The sequence below is a fragment of the Heliconius melpomene genome, chromosome 1 (assembly GCF_056956725.1).
Source record: "Heliconius melpomene rosina isolate 202511_hmr_F chromosome 1, ASM5695672v1, whole genome shotgun sequence".
Taxonomy (NCBI): domain Eukaryota; kingdom Metazoa; phylum Arthropoda; class Insecta; order Lepidoptera; family Nymphalidae; genus Heliconius; species Heliconius melpomene.
Genome location: NC_140389.1, coordinates 16,647,668 through 16,667,203, shown reverse-complemented (window position 1 = coordinate 16,667,203; position 19,536 = coordinate 16,647,668). Strand labels below are relative to the sequence as shown.

Below are 19,536 nucleotides of genomic sequence, written 5' to 3'. Positions count from 1 at the left end.
AAGATAAGACTCCGTTTTCAGTTAATAGGTATCTACTTAATTACAAAGTCATACTTTCCTAAGTTTATGATAATATCAGTCTGCTTCATATTTAAGGCGTCTACAGACCAATAAAATTTTCATTTGCTTGTATTTAAGTCCCTTTTTAATTGTGCTTCTTCACAGTTTAGTGAAGCGGTAAAGTAGAAAAAAAGTACCTAACATTTTTCTTAAAGTTTATCTCCTTTAGTTTCCAATATATTACTGTGAATCACATAATTTACCACTCCGCTCTAAGTCTCGTCTAACCCTTGAATTTCCTCGTTATTCTTCTTCCTTCTATACCAATTCCTTCACTATCAAATCTGTCCGCTTGTGGAATTCCTTACCCATTACAGTCAAACAAGCTATGACTATACAAACATTTAAAAAGAGGCTGAAAGATTATTATTTAACGCTATAAGTACCTAGGTTTCGATAGTATTTTTTGTATTTATTTCATGGTCTTGTTAAAAAAAAAAAGATTATTTTATAAACAAAGTATTATATATTTATTTATATATTTATGTATGTGTGTATGTATGTATGTATTTATGTATGTGTGTATGTATGTATGTATGTATGTATTTATGTATTTATGTGTGTGTGTGTAAAACTAGATATCAGCTCTGTACACCCCTTCCCTTTTCAGACAATGTATTCTCTCCTCTACCCAAAGGTTGCCTGGAAGAGATCGCTCTCTTAGCGATAAGGCCGCCAATTGTACTGTTCTATGTGTTAATACATGTATATATATGTGTCTTTTCTATGGTACAATAAAGAGTATTTTGTTTTGTTTGTTTGTATTACAGTGTGAGTAACGATTTATTTAAAAAATAAATCGTTATTTATCAGTTTAAAATTGCATGTCTAAAAATGTATGAAACTAATTCACTTACTTAAGGCATGTTACTTACCGGATTGTAATTTACATTCAGCAGAGAAGGCGGAGGGAATCTAGTGTTAAGATATTCCTTAACCCACGCACCGCTCAAATTTAGTGGCATTGCGATTTGAATGCAGCTCAAAATTCTTCTCTTAAAGTGGGAATCGAACTTACAACCGAACCAAATTATATTGAATTTTCATTATAACATCATCATTTTCGACCAAAGACCTCATGAAATCGAAATAAATATTTATAACTCATCTTTAAACAAAAACTTAAAAAAGGCAATCCTAAAACTATATAATTTGGTATGTGTAGTAGTAGTTCATCCAGCTTACTGCAAAGATAGACATTAAAGAAAATAAAAAAATATACATTGTTATATTAAATTTATTCGAGAATTGTAATGGATTGATTTTATAAAGTGGTACATAATTGATATTAATATTTATTAGTTTATACTAATTACAGATAAAATTATTGCTTATTTAATCTGTTGCGAAATTAAATTATTAATATAATAAAAATTATATTTATATTATATAGTTAAGTGGATAAATAAAATAAAATTAGATGTCCATTTAACTGCTTAGTTTAAGAGCGCTCTCAAAATCTTAATTAAACTGATTACTTTTCTTACTTATTAAAAAAATATTCATTAACCATTATATTTTCAGAAATTAGACAACTTTAAAAATAAAATGTGGGGAAATAAATGGCACTGAAGTAAACTATCTAACTCTTATTGGATCTATTTTTAAATTTTTTTATAAACCCTTTAGTTAATAAATGTTAATAAAATTTTAAAATTAATTTCCAACAGTTCTTCTAAAAACTAATTAGGTACGTAAATTAGTTTAAAATTAAACATAATTCTAAATTAAAAGCAATTTAAATATTTCCTATGCAACTTACATTTTAAATTATAACTTACAACAGCATTCAAAGATATAAATTAGGTTTTAAATATTAAATTGGTTGAATAGTTTTACATTTTATCCTGCTTGAGCAGGGTAGTCAGGGAGCAACGGGAGCAACGACAAAAGGCATTATGGAGTAAAATTTTAAGATGGCCAGAAAATACAGAAATGAAGCGGCCATGACCTCCACCATGACGACAACCTCCATCACCAGTGCCATCCACGTCTCAATTTCCCTCAATATAAAGAATATTTATATTAAAAAAGAGATAATAGTGTCAAGACACACTTTTCTCATGTTCAACGCAACTTAATACCGTGATAAATTGGTTTAAATAAATCCAATTAAATATTAATTTATATCTTTGAGTGCAACGACAAAAGATGACAATAATGATGGGCAGTGTAATATGTACATACGCATTTATTCTAAACTATATAAGTAATACAATTTAAATATGTCGTCGAAATATAGGGAACTTTGAATCGAAGGTCAAATAATTAAATGGTAGATTGAAATAAAAAATTAAAACCTATTATAATAAATATTTCTTTAATTTTTGATGGTTTCGACCCTCGGTGGGCGAGACTGACACGTTTTGTTCCATTTTAGTATGCATAAGGATGTATGGTAATTAATCATGAGGTAAAATACCATCTACCTATAAAATAACTAGGTACTTAGATGGTAATAAATAAATAAGGAATGATATACATAAGTAAAATAGTAAAAAATCTTAATATTTTGAACAATAATAATATTTTATTGTTTTTGTATTAGTGTATTATATTTAAATAGCAATTGGGCATAATCATCCAATACTCTTTGTTCTCTCCACTACTCGCCCGTATTCGAGATACTGCGTGGCGTGGCGTTATGTGGAGGAAATCAACACCGCGTTTCGAAATGAAAGGATTTCAAATAAAATTATTATTTTGTCATATTCTTTCCCACTGTGCCTCAATGGTCACAAGCAAAGTAGCTTAGATATCTAGAGTACGACAAAACTGATACTGTAAAGAATTTTTAAAAAGTATTTACAGAAATGTATTTTTCTTAATTTATTATACCTGAATAAACTAAATTAAAATTATAATTACTTTGCTAAAATTAACATACGAAACTAAATTTAATAGGTTAAAATTTTCATTTAGTTAAAAAGAATTTGTACTAAATTAATTTGTACTTTTCTATAATTTCACTAATTAAATATCGACTAAATAGATTTTAAAAAATCATGTTCATTTACTAATGGCACCGTTTAAGTAAAAAATTTACACATATTAAAAATCTCCAAAAAAAGTGGTCGAAGAGAGTAGAAAGGAACCCCCATCCTTTAAGTGTCGCCCAAGCAAAATTTACTTTTTCAACTACATAGAAATTGTTTATTATTATTATTAGTTTGGTGGCAAAGGAAATAAAATATTAAATTTTTCCCTCTCCAGAGCGATAAAATGAATATAACTCATTCCCTCCAGTGGGAATCGAACCAACAACAGTCATGTTTACAGCCAGACACCACGATGGCCTCAATAGCCTCAAACTTTTGTTATTAGCAATATTGCTAAACTACGTTTAAATTTATGAGAATTTACAAAATATTTTCCATTTCTACAAAAAGACACGTTTACGGTATTTTAAGTATTTTACATAGAGCTCGTAGCGTTTGAGTAGTTATCATCCACTTGTAGTATTATCCGGGTGTATCCGGTCGGTTCTTTCAGGCTCTTGTTGTAAATAATGTTCTTGGCCCACGCCCTGCATCTTATTATTGTTTGAGTGTTGGCTGAAAGAAATATAGATAAAAGATAAAATTTTATTTTTTAACTATTAGGCTACTTATATTTTTAAATATTAGAACATCAGCTTCACGCTGTATCCCGCACACAGCAGAGTAGGCAGAGAGAAGTGTTAAGACACTCTGTTCCCCACTTTCCGCCGAATTCTGGAGGTATTATTATAGAAATTATCTACTATTCATAATTTTTACCATTACTAATGTTCCCATGCTTTTAACCATAAAGCTCTTCCAAAAAATAGTTTTAACGTCTGAGTTACCCATAAAAATGATAAAAGAAAAAATATAATACTTACGTATTGGAGTAAGTTTCACAGCCAATATGGGACTTATATAACCCACGCTGTTCATATACGGATAGAACCGCCCCGGCAGCCCCATGCCCCACGGATATTCTATCTTCGTGTTATTTGCATGTTCCTCCCAACACGATATCCATACTTGTTGACGCTGAAAGGAAAAAATAGTTTGCTTAAGAGGACAGAAAGAATCTAATATAAAAGACCCCGCCCCGACATTTCTACGTCCATGAATACAGAGCGTCTTCTTTTTCTCCACTTTGCTCTACGTTCTCTACGCCTCGCTTTGTCGTCGTCTGACAATTCCCAGCATATCTATTACGATATACGACGATAGCAAGGACAAGAACAAAAGTCAAGGGGAACAATTTTTTCTCATTTACTTCCTCTGATATAAAGACAAAACGCGACGTTATGTTTCGCCACTCAACACGCAATGTTCCGAAAATTGGGCTGTGCGGCGTAAAGTGAAACTTATACTATGGCTCGATGGCGGCATCTTGATCTAACTCAAGAGTTATCAAATTAAATGACTTACTTCAACTTGCGGGCGGCTTGAAATGAAGTCCACCAAGTTACTTTGCATATCTTCCATTTCTGGCTTTATATAGAAGTCCGGTTTCCACCCATAGATCTATTAAATTTATAACAATATTAATATTTATATAGAATTTGCAATTTACATTGCATTCACATGATTTCGCTACAGGGGAAGGAATTTCCCTGCCATGGTAGGTAAATTATGGTCCATCAAGAGGGCACCCTCTTGACAAATCCCTGTCCTGTCTATCAAAACTCCAAAAGATATCTATCATTAGCGTAAAATAAAACATAAAAAATACCTTATTCAATTTGATGAAGAAGCACGGAGTGCGGGGATATCCGAAGTCGTCTTCTTCCGTGCACTCTGTCTTTGATGCGTACCATGATTCGTTTTTATAATCTGTGAATGTCAGTTTTATAATTAAGGACTTGTAGTTTAAATACAGATAGGAAATGACTTTGATTATTATTTACATATTATTAACTAAATATGAATATTATGGATCGCGCGGCGTTGAGTTCCGCCACTCAATACGCAATGCCTCTAAATTCGGCGAAGAGTGGCGAACCGAATGTCTTAACACTAAGTTACCTCTGAATAGCCCCTGATTATGCGGATTTTAGGGTGAAGTATACGCACCCTTAATAAATTCTCGTAGTTCCTCGATGTAATGAGTAGAGTTGTCGACGTCGTATTGTATGCTACTGTACTGCGGCCGACACGCCACGCCAGGGTTAGCACCTGAAAATACCAAATAAAAATAACATAATAATGCGAGTCCATCATGGTGCAATGGGACAGCTTCTTACTATGCAACGGTTGTGGAGTCGCTTCTCACTTGAGGAAATTATTTATTTTCAATTCTTCTCCCTAGTAACAAGACATTAAGCTTTGACATGGCGTTAAGCTTCGCAATCTCGTGAAAACTGTGCGGTGCGTGGGCATACATAACGTGAAGAACTGAACATATACGTCAAACTCTTTTTTTTCATTGAGCTTAACTCAATTAAGTAAATATTATTAATGAATGAAGAAGAAATAATATTCATTGAGGCCAATCGTGGCTCAGGGGCACAACGTGTGCGACTGTAAACGCGACAGGTTGTGGGTTCGATTCCTAGAAAGTATGAAATATTTAATATAATTATTTTTTTTTTCTCAAAATAATATATTAATGGGAATGATACTAGTCTGAATACTTAGTTCCCAGGTTTCCTCTGCATCCCTTATGGGCGAGATGCAACACCAGGCAAAAAAAACTTTAACAAACTAAAAAGAGTTAAAGCTTTCAGTAATTTCAATACTAAAATTAACGGGTAACATAATAATGATTATCCTCGTTAAGTCCCCGTCACTAGTCACTACATAGTACGAGTGCAGCGTGCACGGTGAGAACGACAATTAGAATTACCGTTTGTAATTGCCCACTTCCCATTAGCGCGTGACGGACGTACACACACACGTGTTACACAATTATTTTTTATATAATTTACACATTTTTTATGTATTTATGTCATAATTAACTTAATACTTGTATGGTTATTACGACCTCGTTAACTTTGCAGTTGTATTTTTTATATGGATGATAATGATAATGTAAACGACAAGATAATATAGTCACAAGTGACTATGTCATGACATGCCAGTGTCATAATGGGAACAAGTGTCTTAATAATAGGTTTGCAAGTTTTCTCTGCCTGTCTGCTAAGTGCGGGATACACGATCAAGCTCGTATGTCTGTTGTATGGGAGTCCTTTAAATATTTATTTAATCATGTTTTCTAATATTTCTTCTTATAGTGGCAGCAGGTACCGTTTTAACCTTTAGGTACGGAACCGTAAATATCATCCCAATACTAATAATTGATCTTGATATAAAAATACAATTTTCTAAATATTACCAATTAAAGACTTCTCCATCGTATACAGAGGCTTGTTGTCTTCCAGCACAGAATAGAGACCCGCCATGCACACCGCGAACAGTATCGCCAGCAACGCGTAAAAGATTAGGTAAAACGTTATTACTATACCTGAAATTATATAGAAAATATGCATGTAAAAATTGTAGTACTATAAAGAAAAACATTTTGAAGCACAAGCGTGCGAATGTAAACGTAATAGGTTGTGGGTTCGATTCTCACCCGAGGAAACAAAATAGATATTTCATATTTTCATTTCCTCGCTCTGTTAACAAGGCAACACGCGGCGTTGTAGTTTAGTTCCGCTAGTTAACACGCAATTCGGGGGAAAGTGGGGAACGGAAATGTCCTATTGGGAACGGTGTGTCTTAACACTACGCTAACCCTGCTAAAAAAAGCTTTCATGCAGTCGGGTTTTCTTTATTTTTATGTTTCCCTTTTCCTGAGTATCTCGGGTTCAAATGAACCCGGTCCTTTAGAAGGTTTGCTTGAAGACACAGATCCAACACGTAGAGGCCTTTTGGAGCCGGGTGTTTTTCTAAGTAAATTACTTCTATTTATTTTACAATAGCAAATTATTTTGTTGTGTAAGTAAGCAGTTGTAATGTTCATACGGATATTATTGTTTACATATTATTACTACTTTAGTGAACTAATGGTATACATCATTGAACGTGTTTTCTTAAGGTGAGGAAACTAAATTTATTTATAGTTAACTAAATTGTTAACCAAATATTTAGATATTTATGATTACGAATCCGCTTGAAAGCAAACGGATGCTTTTAACAATGAACTTGAACATAGTCAACAAGTATTATTAGTAACATTATATTTTTTTTAGCTTCACACTGTATCCCACATGTAGTAGGGTAGGCAGAGGGAACCTAGAAATCTAATGTTAAAACAGTCCGTTTCCCATTAAGACACTTCTGTGGCCCACTTCATGGGAAACCGAGGCATTGCGTGTTGAGTGGCGGAATTCAACGCCGAGCTTTTCCTCGTCATTATAGCAAGGAAATGAAAATATTAAATATTTCATTCTCCTGAGTGGTAATCGAACCCACAACCTCCGCGTTTACAGTCGCACGCTTGTAACACTGTGCCACGAAAACCTCGCGCTTAAATTGTAAGTAACAATTTTTGATATTTATTAAGAATCAAAATTATTTGTACGCGTACATAAATTATTAACATAAATATTTTAATTATAAATCCCTTAAAACCTCTTAAAACATATATTATGTAGTATACTTTGTACAAAGGGTAAAAAGTATAGGAAGGATAAAGGGAGCTTTACCATAAGTATCCAAGGAAAACATCTTAAAAAAAAACAATATTAAAAGAATGAATATTACTAAAATATGACCTGTGTTATGGATACGTGTTATTTATTATTGTAATAATCGTTTGGACAAGTGATACAATGTGCGGTTAACCGACTCCGAAGTTGACAGCGCGTGGACTAAGTTGATCAGACAGCTGTTAAGGTAATGCTAGAAGCTATGCTATGCTAACTTCACACTGAATCCCTCATATGATAGGGTAGGGGTGAACTAGTGTTTTAAGAGTTAAGAAACTCCGTTGGCCACGCACCGCCCAATTTTCGGGAGATTGCATGTTGGGTAACGGAACTTAACGCCACGCTTTAAAGTAATTAACAGATAAAATAGATAAAATAAATAAATATAACATAATGTAATATACATACGCTATACGATATTAGTTCACTATCAGTGTCAGTCCTGTAGGACTACCGTCAGCAATCAGTGGCAACGAAAGCAATTTCAAATAATATAATGTATCAATTTATTATATCCTTGTACAAGAAATAAATCCACTCTAGCCATCGAATTCTGCAAAGAACTTGTCTACTGAACTATAACGGTGTTTTCCTTTTTTATGTTTACAAAAAATAAAAATAGGGCGATGCGGTAATCCGTAACAAACAGACATACAGTTTATTACGAAAGCGATTTATAGAGTTCTGTGACGTCAGAGCGTAAAGACGCAAATAGACCGCCCGTCCTTAGTGTATATGGCGTGAACGTCGACCTGACAACAATTTATATGAAAATTTAACAATTTTCTTATATTATTAGAGTGTGGGTATTTTTATTATAAATTTTCTTTAACCTAAATTTTATATTTTCAATTTTAGTTGTGGACGGTGCTGTGACACACTTCGTTCTTTGCGTCTAAGAATTGTCTTAACAGTCAATTATTTTTGAAGGCCTACCTATGTAATAAAAACACTTCTTTGTAGTATTTCCTAATTACCATACAATGTATATTAAAATATATATTTTTCAATTTTTTAGCTTGATATGTTATTATTAAAGAAAACTATTATATTTAGGGCCAAATTCGAAGCTATCATTTTTTTTCGACGACTAATAATTTTAGATGTCGTGACGTTCAATAGGAATAAACTGATTATTTAATTTTAATTTAACAATGATCAAATTATTATTAAATTTTATATTAATATGTAAAATATTTATACAGTTTTATTTAATTTTAACATTTAAGCTGTTCTGCTGTAAAATGTACCTACCTTTATATTTATTATTCATTTCAAACCTTGAATTTATTATTTGTTGTAGTTAACAGAATAAAGCGAACTGGTTTCGACCTTGGTCACAAAAGCACGGGGGCTCATGGGAATGTTATACAAATATTTCAATGGGTTCTAAAACCCCATCTTTGATCTGAATGCCTTTTGTACTGTGCAGTTGTACACGTGTATAATGTATACAAAACGTTAGCAGACGCCCTTGGTTAAAATTAACTGAAGTTTAAATAAAGAGATGACGGTTTTTAAAATAATAGAAATATATATTTTAATGGCACTTACTTATTTCTATTCTTGTACAGAGATCGAGCCTACATTTTCTTTCCCTCGCTTTTTGTAAATCGAATAAAAAAAATATTATCAATATTTAAGCGTGTGACATTGCTACCAGTACAAGATGTATAGTTACGTTAAGTAAAGATGCGCCGTGATTTAATCATTTAAGACGTTGTTACTATACACTCACACAAATATAAAGATCAGATTACGTCTCGTGGACTTGACACACATACATAGCTTCACGCTTTATCCCTAACAGAGAAGTCAGAGAGAACGCAACGCCAAACCCTACGGTCTCTACATACCTCTTTCGCCTCGTCTACTGTCATCAACCTCTTCATACATGCCCTCCGGGGATCCTGATGCTTTTCACGTGACCTTCCTCTAGTATCTTAGATACTCTCTTGCTGGTATATATAAGTATATTATAAACGTATTTTCACAAAAAAATATATTAAAAAAAATAGTTTTTCCTCATTCTAGTCACAAGAGGAAGCGTAGCGTAGAGATTCACCGCTCAACAGTCAACACGAAAATTGAGGAAAATTTTGTCACGAAAAATTGGGCGGTGTATTATTAACACTAGGTACGCTCTGCCTGCCGATCCTGCTATTACGGAATACAAAGTTAATATAAAAAAAGAATTTAGTCAGACAAGTACCTTAGTACTGCGGCACTAATAAGGATAAAAAATTCTATGCTTTGTTAAAGAATATTATAATAGAATATAAAATCAATAGCATAATAAAATTTAATGTTTATTTTATGATTTAACTGTAAAATGATATTCGTTTTACAAATACTTATACATAATTCTTAGAAGACCTTCGAAGTACGTAAATAATATTTTCATTTAACGTTTTGAGGCCGTTGTGACACAGGGGCACAAGCGTGGCTGTAAACACGACTATTGTGGGTCCAATTCCCGCTCATGGGGAATGAAATATATAATATTTTAATTTCCCCGTTTAGGTAACAACGCAGAATTAAAAATTAAGTAGACAGAAGTAGCATAACACTAGATTTCCAGATTCCCAGAGGGAATCGATCTACGATGTTATGTGCGTGATACAGCGTGAAACTAAACAAAAATAGTGAACTCAATGGTGATGGAGAGTTCAGTGTCTGCACACAGAGAGATCTCTGGCTAGCATTCCTATATGCAAGTAATACAAGTGAAGCAAAATAATAAAAAAAAACAATCAAACAAACATAAAACGCTAAAATAACAATCCAATTATTTTACGTAATAATTGGATTGTTTATATTATTATTTTAATAATAATTAAAGAATATTATTGCTAAGGTCACTCTTTTGTCACATAACATTTGTAATCGCCTGGTTAATGAACTAAGATTAAAAAATTTAGTAGCGTTATAATTGTTTCCAAAATAAATTTATACACTTTGGATTAAAACGTAAGGCTGTGGGTAGTGAGTACAAATTCCGTTTGTAGATTTTTTTGTATTTATAATGCCGATGAGTAATTTACAGTCAAGATTCGGCGTTCAGTTACGGCAATCAGTCTTAATGAGTGAGTGATGTAGAAAACAGAGCGTAGGTAGGTACATACCCTACAATTCAATCTTTGACGTCTCTCAATTTACATCTTAAAGGAAGGATGAATAATTGATGTTTTTGGGTTTAAGTATAGACTTGAAATATTCTATCGTTTTCTAGAGGAAGGTAAGATACCTATAAAATTTTATTGTTTTAGTCATATATCATTACGATCGTACAGAACAAAAGGATTTACGTTAATTCGTAAATCATTTCTTGATAAGTAGAAATAACATTTCAATATTTTGTCATAATTAACGAAGGTCTACCTATCAACCACTTAACTATGTTTTTTAGCTGCACGGTGTATCTCGCTTATAGCAGGATGGGTAGTGAGGCCATAAAAAGACACTACGTTTCTCACTTTCCGCTCAATTTTCGAGATACTGAACTGGTAATTATAATCCACAACCTTTGAGTTTACAGTGAGACGCTGGGCTGCTGCGCCTCATAGGCTTTCTAAATAAATTAAACTAGTCCCTTCCAACTTTTTTTCCTTTCCTCTTTGAATGTCGAAAATGTAACACTGTTATTTTTTTATAAATAAAGGAAAAAAAACCGACACGTTAGGTTACATACCTATACTTGAAATATTTGGACCTTTAAGTAACAAATAAGGTCACGGCAAAGCAAGGTCGGCCAGGAGAGGGGGATATGACTGATCATGATTTATGATCATAAACTGTTCATTAGGTCCAGGGTTTCTAGGCCGAAGTGTTACTGAGTCCTGTGGTCACGTAGTTTGCTGTTAGAGGTATATCCTTTCTGGCACTTCTCCTGCTAGTAGGAGGGAAGGCGGAGAGATCTAAATGACCACATATACATACATATTTTATTATAATACTTGGTTACCTTTTTAACCGGCTTCTGTAAAAGGAGGAGATTATTATCTCGACTGTATTTATTTTGCCGACGTTAACAGATTTTGATGATTCGTTGTTTATTTGAAAGCTACTGTTTCCCGTGTTGTCCCATTTTAATTTTGTCCATTTCTGACTATAGTATCCATGAGAAAATCATATAAGTATTAAATTTGGATTAAGTAAATTTTCATTAAGTATTTGTGCGACAAATGGATTCCTCCATTTTATATTACCTTAATATTCCACCAACAGATTGCGATCATTTCTTTTTGTTGGAAAGGAACTTCAAGGGTTTTTAGGTTCTGATTATGAGATCCGGTTAAAATAGAAGAATCGGTTTTTTTTGTTAAAAATTATAATTATATTATACGTGTAGATAAAAATAAGAAACATTTTTCTCATTGAAATTCTACTAGATCACAAGAGTAGTTTTTACACAATCCAAAAACACGGAAAAAACTTGAAAACACTAAATACTTGTTTTCTTTCTTACTCCGTGATATACAGCGTGATGCTGAAAAAAAAACTTTAACGAAAATATTTTTCATCAATTTGTAACAAGTAGTGAACGGTATTAATGACCATGTTTTAGAACATTGCGATACTTATTATTATTACTTACAATATGCCATATGTGTGATGAAACCCTTAGACGTCCATTTATTGTACGTACTGTATTCACAGCTGAAGCTTTATAGTTAATAATAGGCAAAAACTAATATTTACTTTATATAAAAAAACTGAAATTTATTTGTATTGAATTATGTTTTCATAGTCTAAGCATATGATCAGTTTTTATGTGACTACGCGTCGCAAACCTCTGACTGTAAACACGACGGTTGTGGGTTCGATTACCATTCGAGGGAATGAATTATTTTCATAACATAATTCACGTTGTTTCTGGAAAGCAGGGTAGGCGGACTGAACCTAGTCTTAAAAAAAGAATTATAAAAGTAGAACAATAAATATGGAAGTTAATCTAGTAACATTTAAGACTAGTCAAATCTAATAACCTTCATCAAAGCTGTAACTGCTGTAAGATTATTTGCATATTTATAAACTTATGGTTAAGCTCATGGCTGACTCTACGTAAAAATAGAGAAGATACAGAATTATGACTTCCTTTTTTCAGATTTCTTTATTTTTCAAACGTCACGTCGACCTCATTGCCCGCCAAGTTCAAGACAATGTGTACTTAGTGGCGACTATTTCTATATTATTTTCTTTAATGTTTAACATGACCAGCGTGATAATGTGTATAAATGAAGAACTATTGTTTACAAGCTATTATATGGACCGTTTATTTTGAGAGTGGTGTAAGTCCATTTTCTTTTGTTTCGAGAAAATTAAAGGTTAGTATGTCGATGATTATGCAATTTCATTTACCGACCGATTTTAAGTTGTTCAAAACATGGGTTTTTTTTGAGAAATTAAACACGGACTAGTTATATATAAAAAAATTACATTAAATTAAGCATGAATTACGTGATAGCTCATTTTTCTCAAAAATGGACTTACATCACTTTCAAAATAAACGGTCCATATCATACGGCGTGTAATTCTCTTGCTACAACCCGTATTAAAAATTTGTGCTGTTCCCGATTTCTAAATTTTAGGGAAACTTGCATTCTGGCTGGCAGAATCTAAATTCCGAGAAAGCCTGTCTTAGTATTCCCCTACACTTCTTAAGGAACCTATTTATGATTCAGCGTTCTACGCCGCAGTCCTTACGTCGTCCGTCAGTCACTTAGTAACTGCAAAGTCTCATATAATATATCTGAATAGGATTGGAACTCACAATCATTGCCATCAGTCAAGGGCATCTCAACTGCATCACAATAACCTCATATTGTATTAAACATAACAGGTGTATGGAATAAATGCATAAGGTCAACAAAATGTACATTATATGTTAATCTATTAACAGAAGAAATAAATTATATGAATGTTGTAATATATCGTTGTTTGTTAACGTCTAACGTTGACAGTGGGTTCGATTCTCATCCGGAAAAGGTTTAATGTTATATTTAATTACATTTCCTCGCATACCAATGCGGGTGAGCTTAGGTTAAAAAAATATTTGAAAAGCAGCTATCATAAATAAATGCTTAAATTTACTAAGGAAGCTTAGTGTTAAAAGTTAAAACACTCCGCCGCTCACAATTCTTGAGAAACTTTCGAGACATTGCATTTTTATTTATTCCACCAAAGCGAAAAGATGAAAAAACATATAATCATTTCTCCGAGTAAGAATCAAACCTTCAGTCATCGGGTTTACAGTCATACACTGTCCACTGCACCACGACTGCCTCTTTAATTAATAAAGTTATAATGTACAATATCAAATGTACCGGTAAGTATTATAATTTATATTCCGTTGGAACCGTATTAAAATGCATGTTTTCCGTGAAATGGACCTGCTTGTTCACCTGTATGTATAATCACTAATGCATACCATCAACACGTCAGTATTGACTTGACTAGTAAACGCATGAGAATTGATAAGTACACGGACCTGTTATAAGATAAGTACACGTAAATATTTTCTTCTTATTAAACGGTGAAGCATTTGTTTGGTTGATTGCTATTATCTCAGGAACCACTGGTTCGAAATGACAATCTCTCTGCGTTGAATAGTCTTATACGTAAAACTTAATATCTTACATAGTTCTTACTAGGTAATATCTATTTGACTATGGGGGGCGAAGCGACTATGATAGATATATGGGATCGAACCTAAATCCTGTTACCAATACTTGTGGTATTTGACTGGTTGATATAATTTTAGACTATTAATAATATAAAATGAAATTTTATGCAAGTATTTATTAAATAGATCTAGGTGTCTAAGTTTAAAGGAAGATTAAATCCCGTTAGAAGAAAAAAGAAATTAATTTGTCCCTATACAATGTGCCTCTCTACTTTCCACGAAAATATTAGATATATATACATAAATAGTAAGTACCTACGTCTATATTATTACTTTTATAACAACTATTGATTTCTATATACGGTCAAGTCCAATAAATATCTCAATCAGTTTTGACGTCATCGCGTGACGCATTGGAACATCTGTCCCTGCACTTGCAGACTGCAGTCCTTCCAAATCGAACGTGACTAAAACGGAAATGGTTTTTAATAATAGAATGGAGAAATATATATTATATATAAAACATTGTATATTAGGTGTACCTATATTAGGGTTATTTGATTTTGTTATTGCTTCATTTATGTAATAAGTTAATTATTAATAATTGCTTAAGTAATAAGTTTATGCTATTTTATATTTTCTTTTTTATTGTGTAACAAGAATCAACAGAGAGAAGCAAACGGAGTTATTTATACATATATAACTTTGCTTATTTAGTGCAAAAATAATTTATTTGTACGAGTATTTTGTAAATAGACTTTCTGCACACATCATCATCACGTAAGTCTTTCGATACCCACAGCTTCCCTTAAAGATCACATGTGAAGATAAAAAAGTACAATTACGTCGTTGTTGCACCAAATACGCACGTTCCATTAAAGCTTAAAATGAGTAGCACTTTATAATTACTTTTTTTTTTCTTCATCATGTATTTCTAGGAGAGTAGCCGAAGAGAAATGAGTGCAAAACGCTTCGGTCACTGCATATCTCTTACGCCTCATCTTCTTACATACTCTTCCAGGGTAATCGTGCTTTTTATCTGGTTTTCCTCCAGTGTGATTGATATCGTGTTTTCGAAGGTCAACCGAGACCTCTCTTATCGCAAGCTTTTCCGTTATTTTTCCTTTCTTAATTTTAATTAGTACTTAATACAAATATATATTCTATACACTACAATCAATAACAATAAATATCATATAAATTTTAATAAACTGCATCTAGACTCAATGAATAAGTATCGGTAATCAGAGCTGGAAGTTACTATTTACATAAATGCAAATTATTTATGTAAATTATATTAAGAATTGTTTGCTTTTGTTTTATGACAATTTATAACTTAGATACTCGTTTAGGGACTTTTAAATATTTTTTAAAAAAAAATTTTACAATATTTTTTCTATAGGATCAGGATCAGGACTTTATTGTCCGTCAGTCTGTCTCTTCTTTTTTTATTAGATTATTGCTAATTTTTTATTGTTCTATTCTTATATCTGGAATACAAGAAAGAAAATCGTAGACACAATTTAGTTTACAAAAATGTCCAAACGCTGTACAATTACGTGAAATTGAACTATAAACGCGCAAAGCCAATTCATCAGGAATTTGGGAGTTGCGTAGGTATCAATTGATGGGGAACCTTGACCGCATTGCGGTAGGTGTGGATTCGATTTCCGTTGTATCCGGCACTCTAAATGGCTGGTAACTTATTGTACTGGTATACTTGAATTTTATTGGTTATAATAGATAAGTACATATAACTATTTTCATACAGACTTATCATAGAGAATGAGTGACGAAAGAAAGGTATAAAAGATTTATGAAGCAAGAGTAAGTGGTAAAAGAGGCAAAAGGAGACTGCAGTTGACCTCCGAGGACACATAATGAGCACGAGGAACCCCCCGACCGGGGGCCAAGCACGTATTGATGACAATGGACGGGTGAAAAAGTATGAAGAAACCGTTGTGTCTGGATCGTCTATTCTCTCTAGCCTTTCCGCTAGGGAGTGAGTGTCTCAATATCAAGATTGGTGCACGTATGTTCAATTTTTTATTGAAATTAATGTCAACTTTTATGATACTTATTTTAGGAAATACATCGTAAGTATTTCAACGTGAAATGTGCGAAGAGCATTCTCAACCACTAAATTAATGCTAAAAGATATAAGTAAATGTCAAACGGATTTGTTTTTATAATACACTTTCATTTTGTGGGCTTAGTACTTAGCAGAGAGCTCCCGCCGTGGTGCAACAGCTGCGGGTCTGCCTGTACCTAATCGTGGTGGTTCGATTCCCACTCGGGGAATTATCATTATGTAATTATTTTTGTTTCGTCAAGGTTTCGGTCCCGGATTTTCGGTGAGACGCGCTGTTGAGTTCTGCCGAAATTCCGAAATTCAGGCGGTGCGTGGGGAACGGAGTCTTTTAACGGGGTTCCCTCTGCCTACACTACTACTAAATATGTGGGATACATCGTTAGATAAAAATCCTCTCAATGACATAATACATTGTTCTCCAATCCTACTGTCGAAATATATCTCTATCTACCACCAGACCTGGAGAACACCAGAATTTTATAAGCAAACAATTGACCCCAAAAAATCTCTTATATATACCGATCTTTTCTAAAAAAAAGTTGACTAACGATTAAATACAGCTCAAATGGCTAACCGGATTAGAATAAAATTTATAGATTAAACATATAAAAAAACTAAAATACATAATCGAAAAAAATAATAAAAGTTTTTATATATTTAGTTACTACCTACAAAATCTCGCACACAGCAGGGTAGACAAATGGAATCTAGTGTTAAGAGTAAGACATACCGTCACTCCCTACTACGCGAGTAAAACTGGAAGAAAAACCTAGTTTCGCACACATTACACGCATGAATAGTTCCGCTGTCCGCAATCAATAAGCGCAATAAATATGAGTACGATTATATTGAAATTGTAAACATCGTATTAATTTGGTTCCATTGCTATGATTGCTCCCAAGGCTCTATCGGGAATCGTATCTGTATACCTCTGTATGCGTGCTAGGTCAGGGCTACAGGGCTGTTAGTATGTTTCAATTTAATTAGTAAATGTTGTTTTTCTTTTGTGTAATGTATGGGAAAACTCTTAGATTTTTTTATCGAATACTTATTTTTTTGATCATTTAAGTTGTATTTTTATTTTATTTTAGTATTGTTATTTTCGTACATATAGGTACATACATATAAACGGATACTTTAGGGTCAGAATTATTAATTTAAAGAAATAAATTCACTCAACGCAACGCCTCAAATATTATTTAAATTGATAATAATAACATCCACCGTTCCAATTAAAATATATTTTTTTAGCTTCACGCTGTATCCGGATATCCTAGAGGTAGGCAGAGGGAACCCGGGAGCCTAATGTTAAGACGGAGTGTATTCCCATTAAGACGTTTCCGTTCATCACTTTCCGCCGATTTCTCCAGACTGAGTGGCGCAACTCAACGCCGCACTTTACCTCCTCTCCAGACCGAGGAAAACCTATAAATATATTTATAGAATATACCTTTCTACAATATCCAGGATGTCAACACACCTGATTTCACTGTGTTAATCATATTTTGGACGACCGCTACCGTACGTCTGCCAAAGTCTTCGCAAATAGAAATCTATGGCCGATGGCATTTAAATTGATTATAAAGTATTTATAGGACGATAAACAGTACACGGTAGTACAGTAGTAATGCTAAATTATGGCGGCGTGATAACACTAACATTTTTTATTATTAACGTTGCTATATGCTAATTGTTAATTGAAATATATATATATATATATATATATATATATATATATATATATATATATATATATATGGAAAACTTACTGTGTTTTATTAATCTATCCTTTTGTACACGAAAATATGTAATATAAAATTATCCTATTTTCTTCTTTACATTCTATAATTCGCACACAAAACTATAGCTTTTGGACATTAAAGGTACATATATTTTTTCGATAACAAATAATATTTTTTTTTTAAATATAGGTACGAACTACGTCTTTGAAAAAAAATATATTTCGTGAAACTTTACGTAATTACAAGTACAAAACTCACCCCATCGCTTAGGCGTTCTACCCAAAAGGGTTTTTTCATCTGGATCGTATATAGCTTTTAGGAATCGCTCACTAAAAGGCACATTTGGCGGTGGAGCCCTCGCCCATTCCACTTCAACCCCATTCGATTTACTTGCCATTTAATATATTAATATTTTATATAAGTATTTATTTTATTCTTATAGAAACATACGACAAAAGAACCGTCGTCTATGGAAGTTCGACGGCGACTGCGCCCGCGCATACACGTGCAAAGCGTCAAATGACATATGCTTGCTATCGCTAGAATCGAAACGACTTTTTGTCCAAGCAAATGTATTTATGGATATTGTTTTATAAATAACTTGTGTTGTTATTAAATTTAATTTTTAAGTAAATTTCATTTAGATATTAAGGCTATAAATTAATATTGAAAATGTAGCGTTAGAACATCTACCGTTTCTAGGAGTACGGAAAAAATTAAGATTCTAATCATTGCAATCAAAGATACAACCAATACGATGCATTGTTTTTAATGCATTTCGTATAAAATTCTCCACGTAATCAAAACAAGGTTAGGTTACTTCCTGAAGACATGGACTGTCTGACTGATCGTAATGAAATTTGGCAAGAAGTGAGAACTCACAATACCTACGGAAAAAAAGGAAAAAGGAAAATTAGTTTAAAGAGAAAAATGATTCAATCAGATCAAACTAATATATTTATAGTTCATTTTATACAAAATAAGAGCCTATGCCCACAAACTTAAGTTTGTCAACTTTTATAAGTTGTACTTGCAATTGAACTATAATCCTGAAATTGGTAGGGGACTCTCAACGGGCGAGTCCAGCTCGCACTTGGCTATTTTTCTAATGTATACTATCGATTTATTCGTTACGTCTTTTTTTATGAAAAAATGCATTTCTAGATAATATTTTATAACGTAACATTTTTTTTTTAAAATAGACTACCGTTTTTTTCATAGTTTTTTTACGTGAGGCATTTATCTAAAAAAAACTTTTTATTCACCACACATTATTTATTTTAACACTGAAATGATTATTATTGTAATTTCACTATTATTTTTCATATAACTTCAATAACCGTCTCTCATACTCAATAGATACTAATGTTTCATAGCCCTGTAGATGTGA

The 19,536-nt window shown here is 32.7% G+C and overlaps 1 protein-coding gene across 1 annotated transcript; it reads right to left on the bottom strand.

Moving 5' to 3' along the window:
• Positions 1–1,279: 1,279 nt before the first annotated feature.
• On the bottom strand, positions 1,280–18,659 carry LOC146541794 (sodium/potassium-transporting ATPase subunit beta-1-like). Its single transcript, XM_085192768.1, has 7 exons — positions 18,405–18,659; positions 6,370–6,498; positions 5,109–5,210; positions 4,768–4,868; positions 4,464–4,559; positions 3,923–4,076; positions 1,280–3,614 (listed from the first exon to the last, which is right to left on the bottom strand). Exons 1-7 carry the CDS (start codon positions 18,541–18,543, stop codon positions 3,475–3,477), a joined length of 861 nt encoding a protein of 286 aa, XP_085048894.1. The 5' UTR covers positions 18,544–18,659; the 3' UTR covers positions 1,280–3,474.
• Positions 18,660–19,536: the final 877 nt, after the last annotated feature.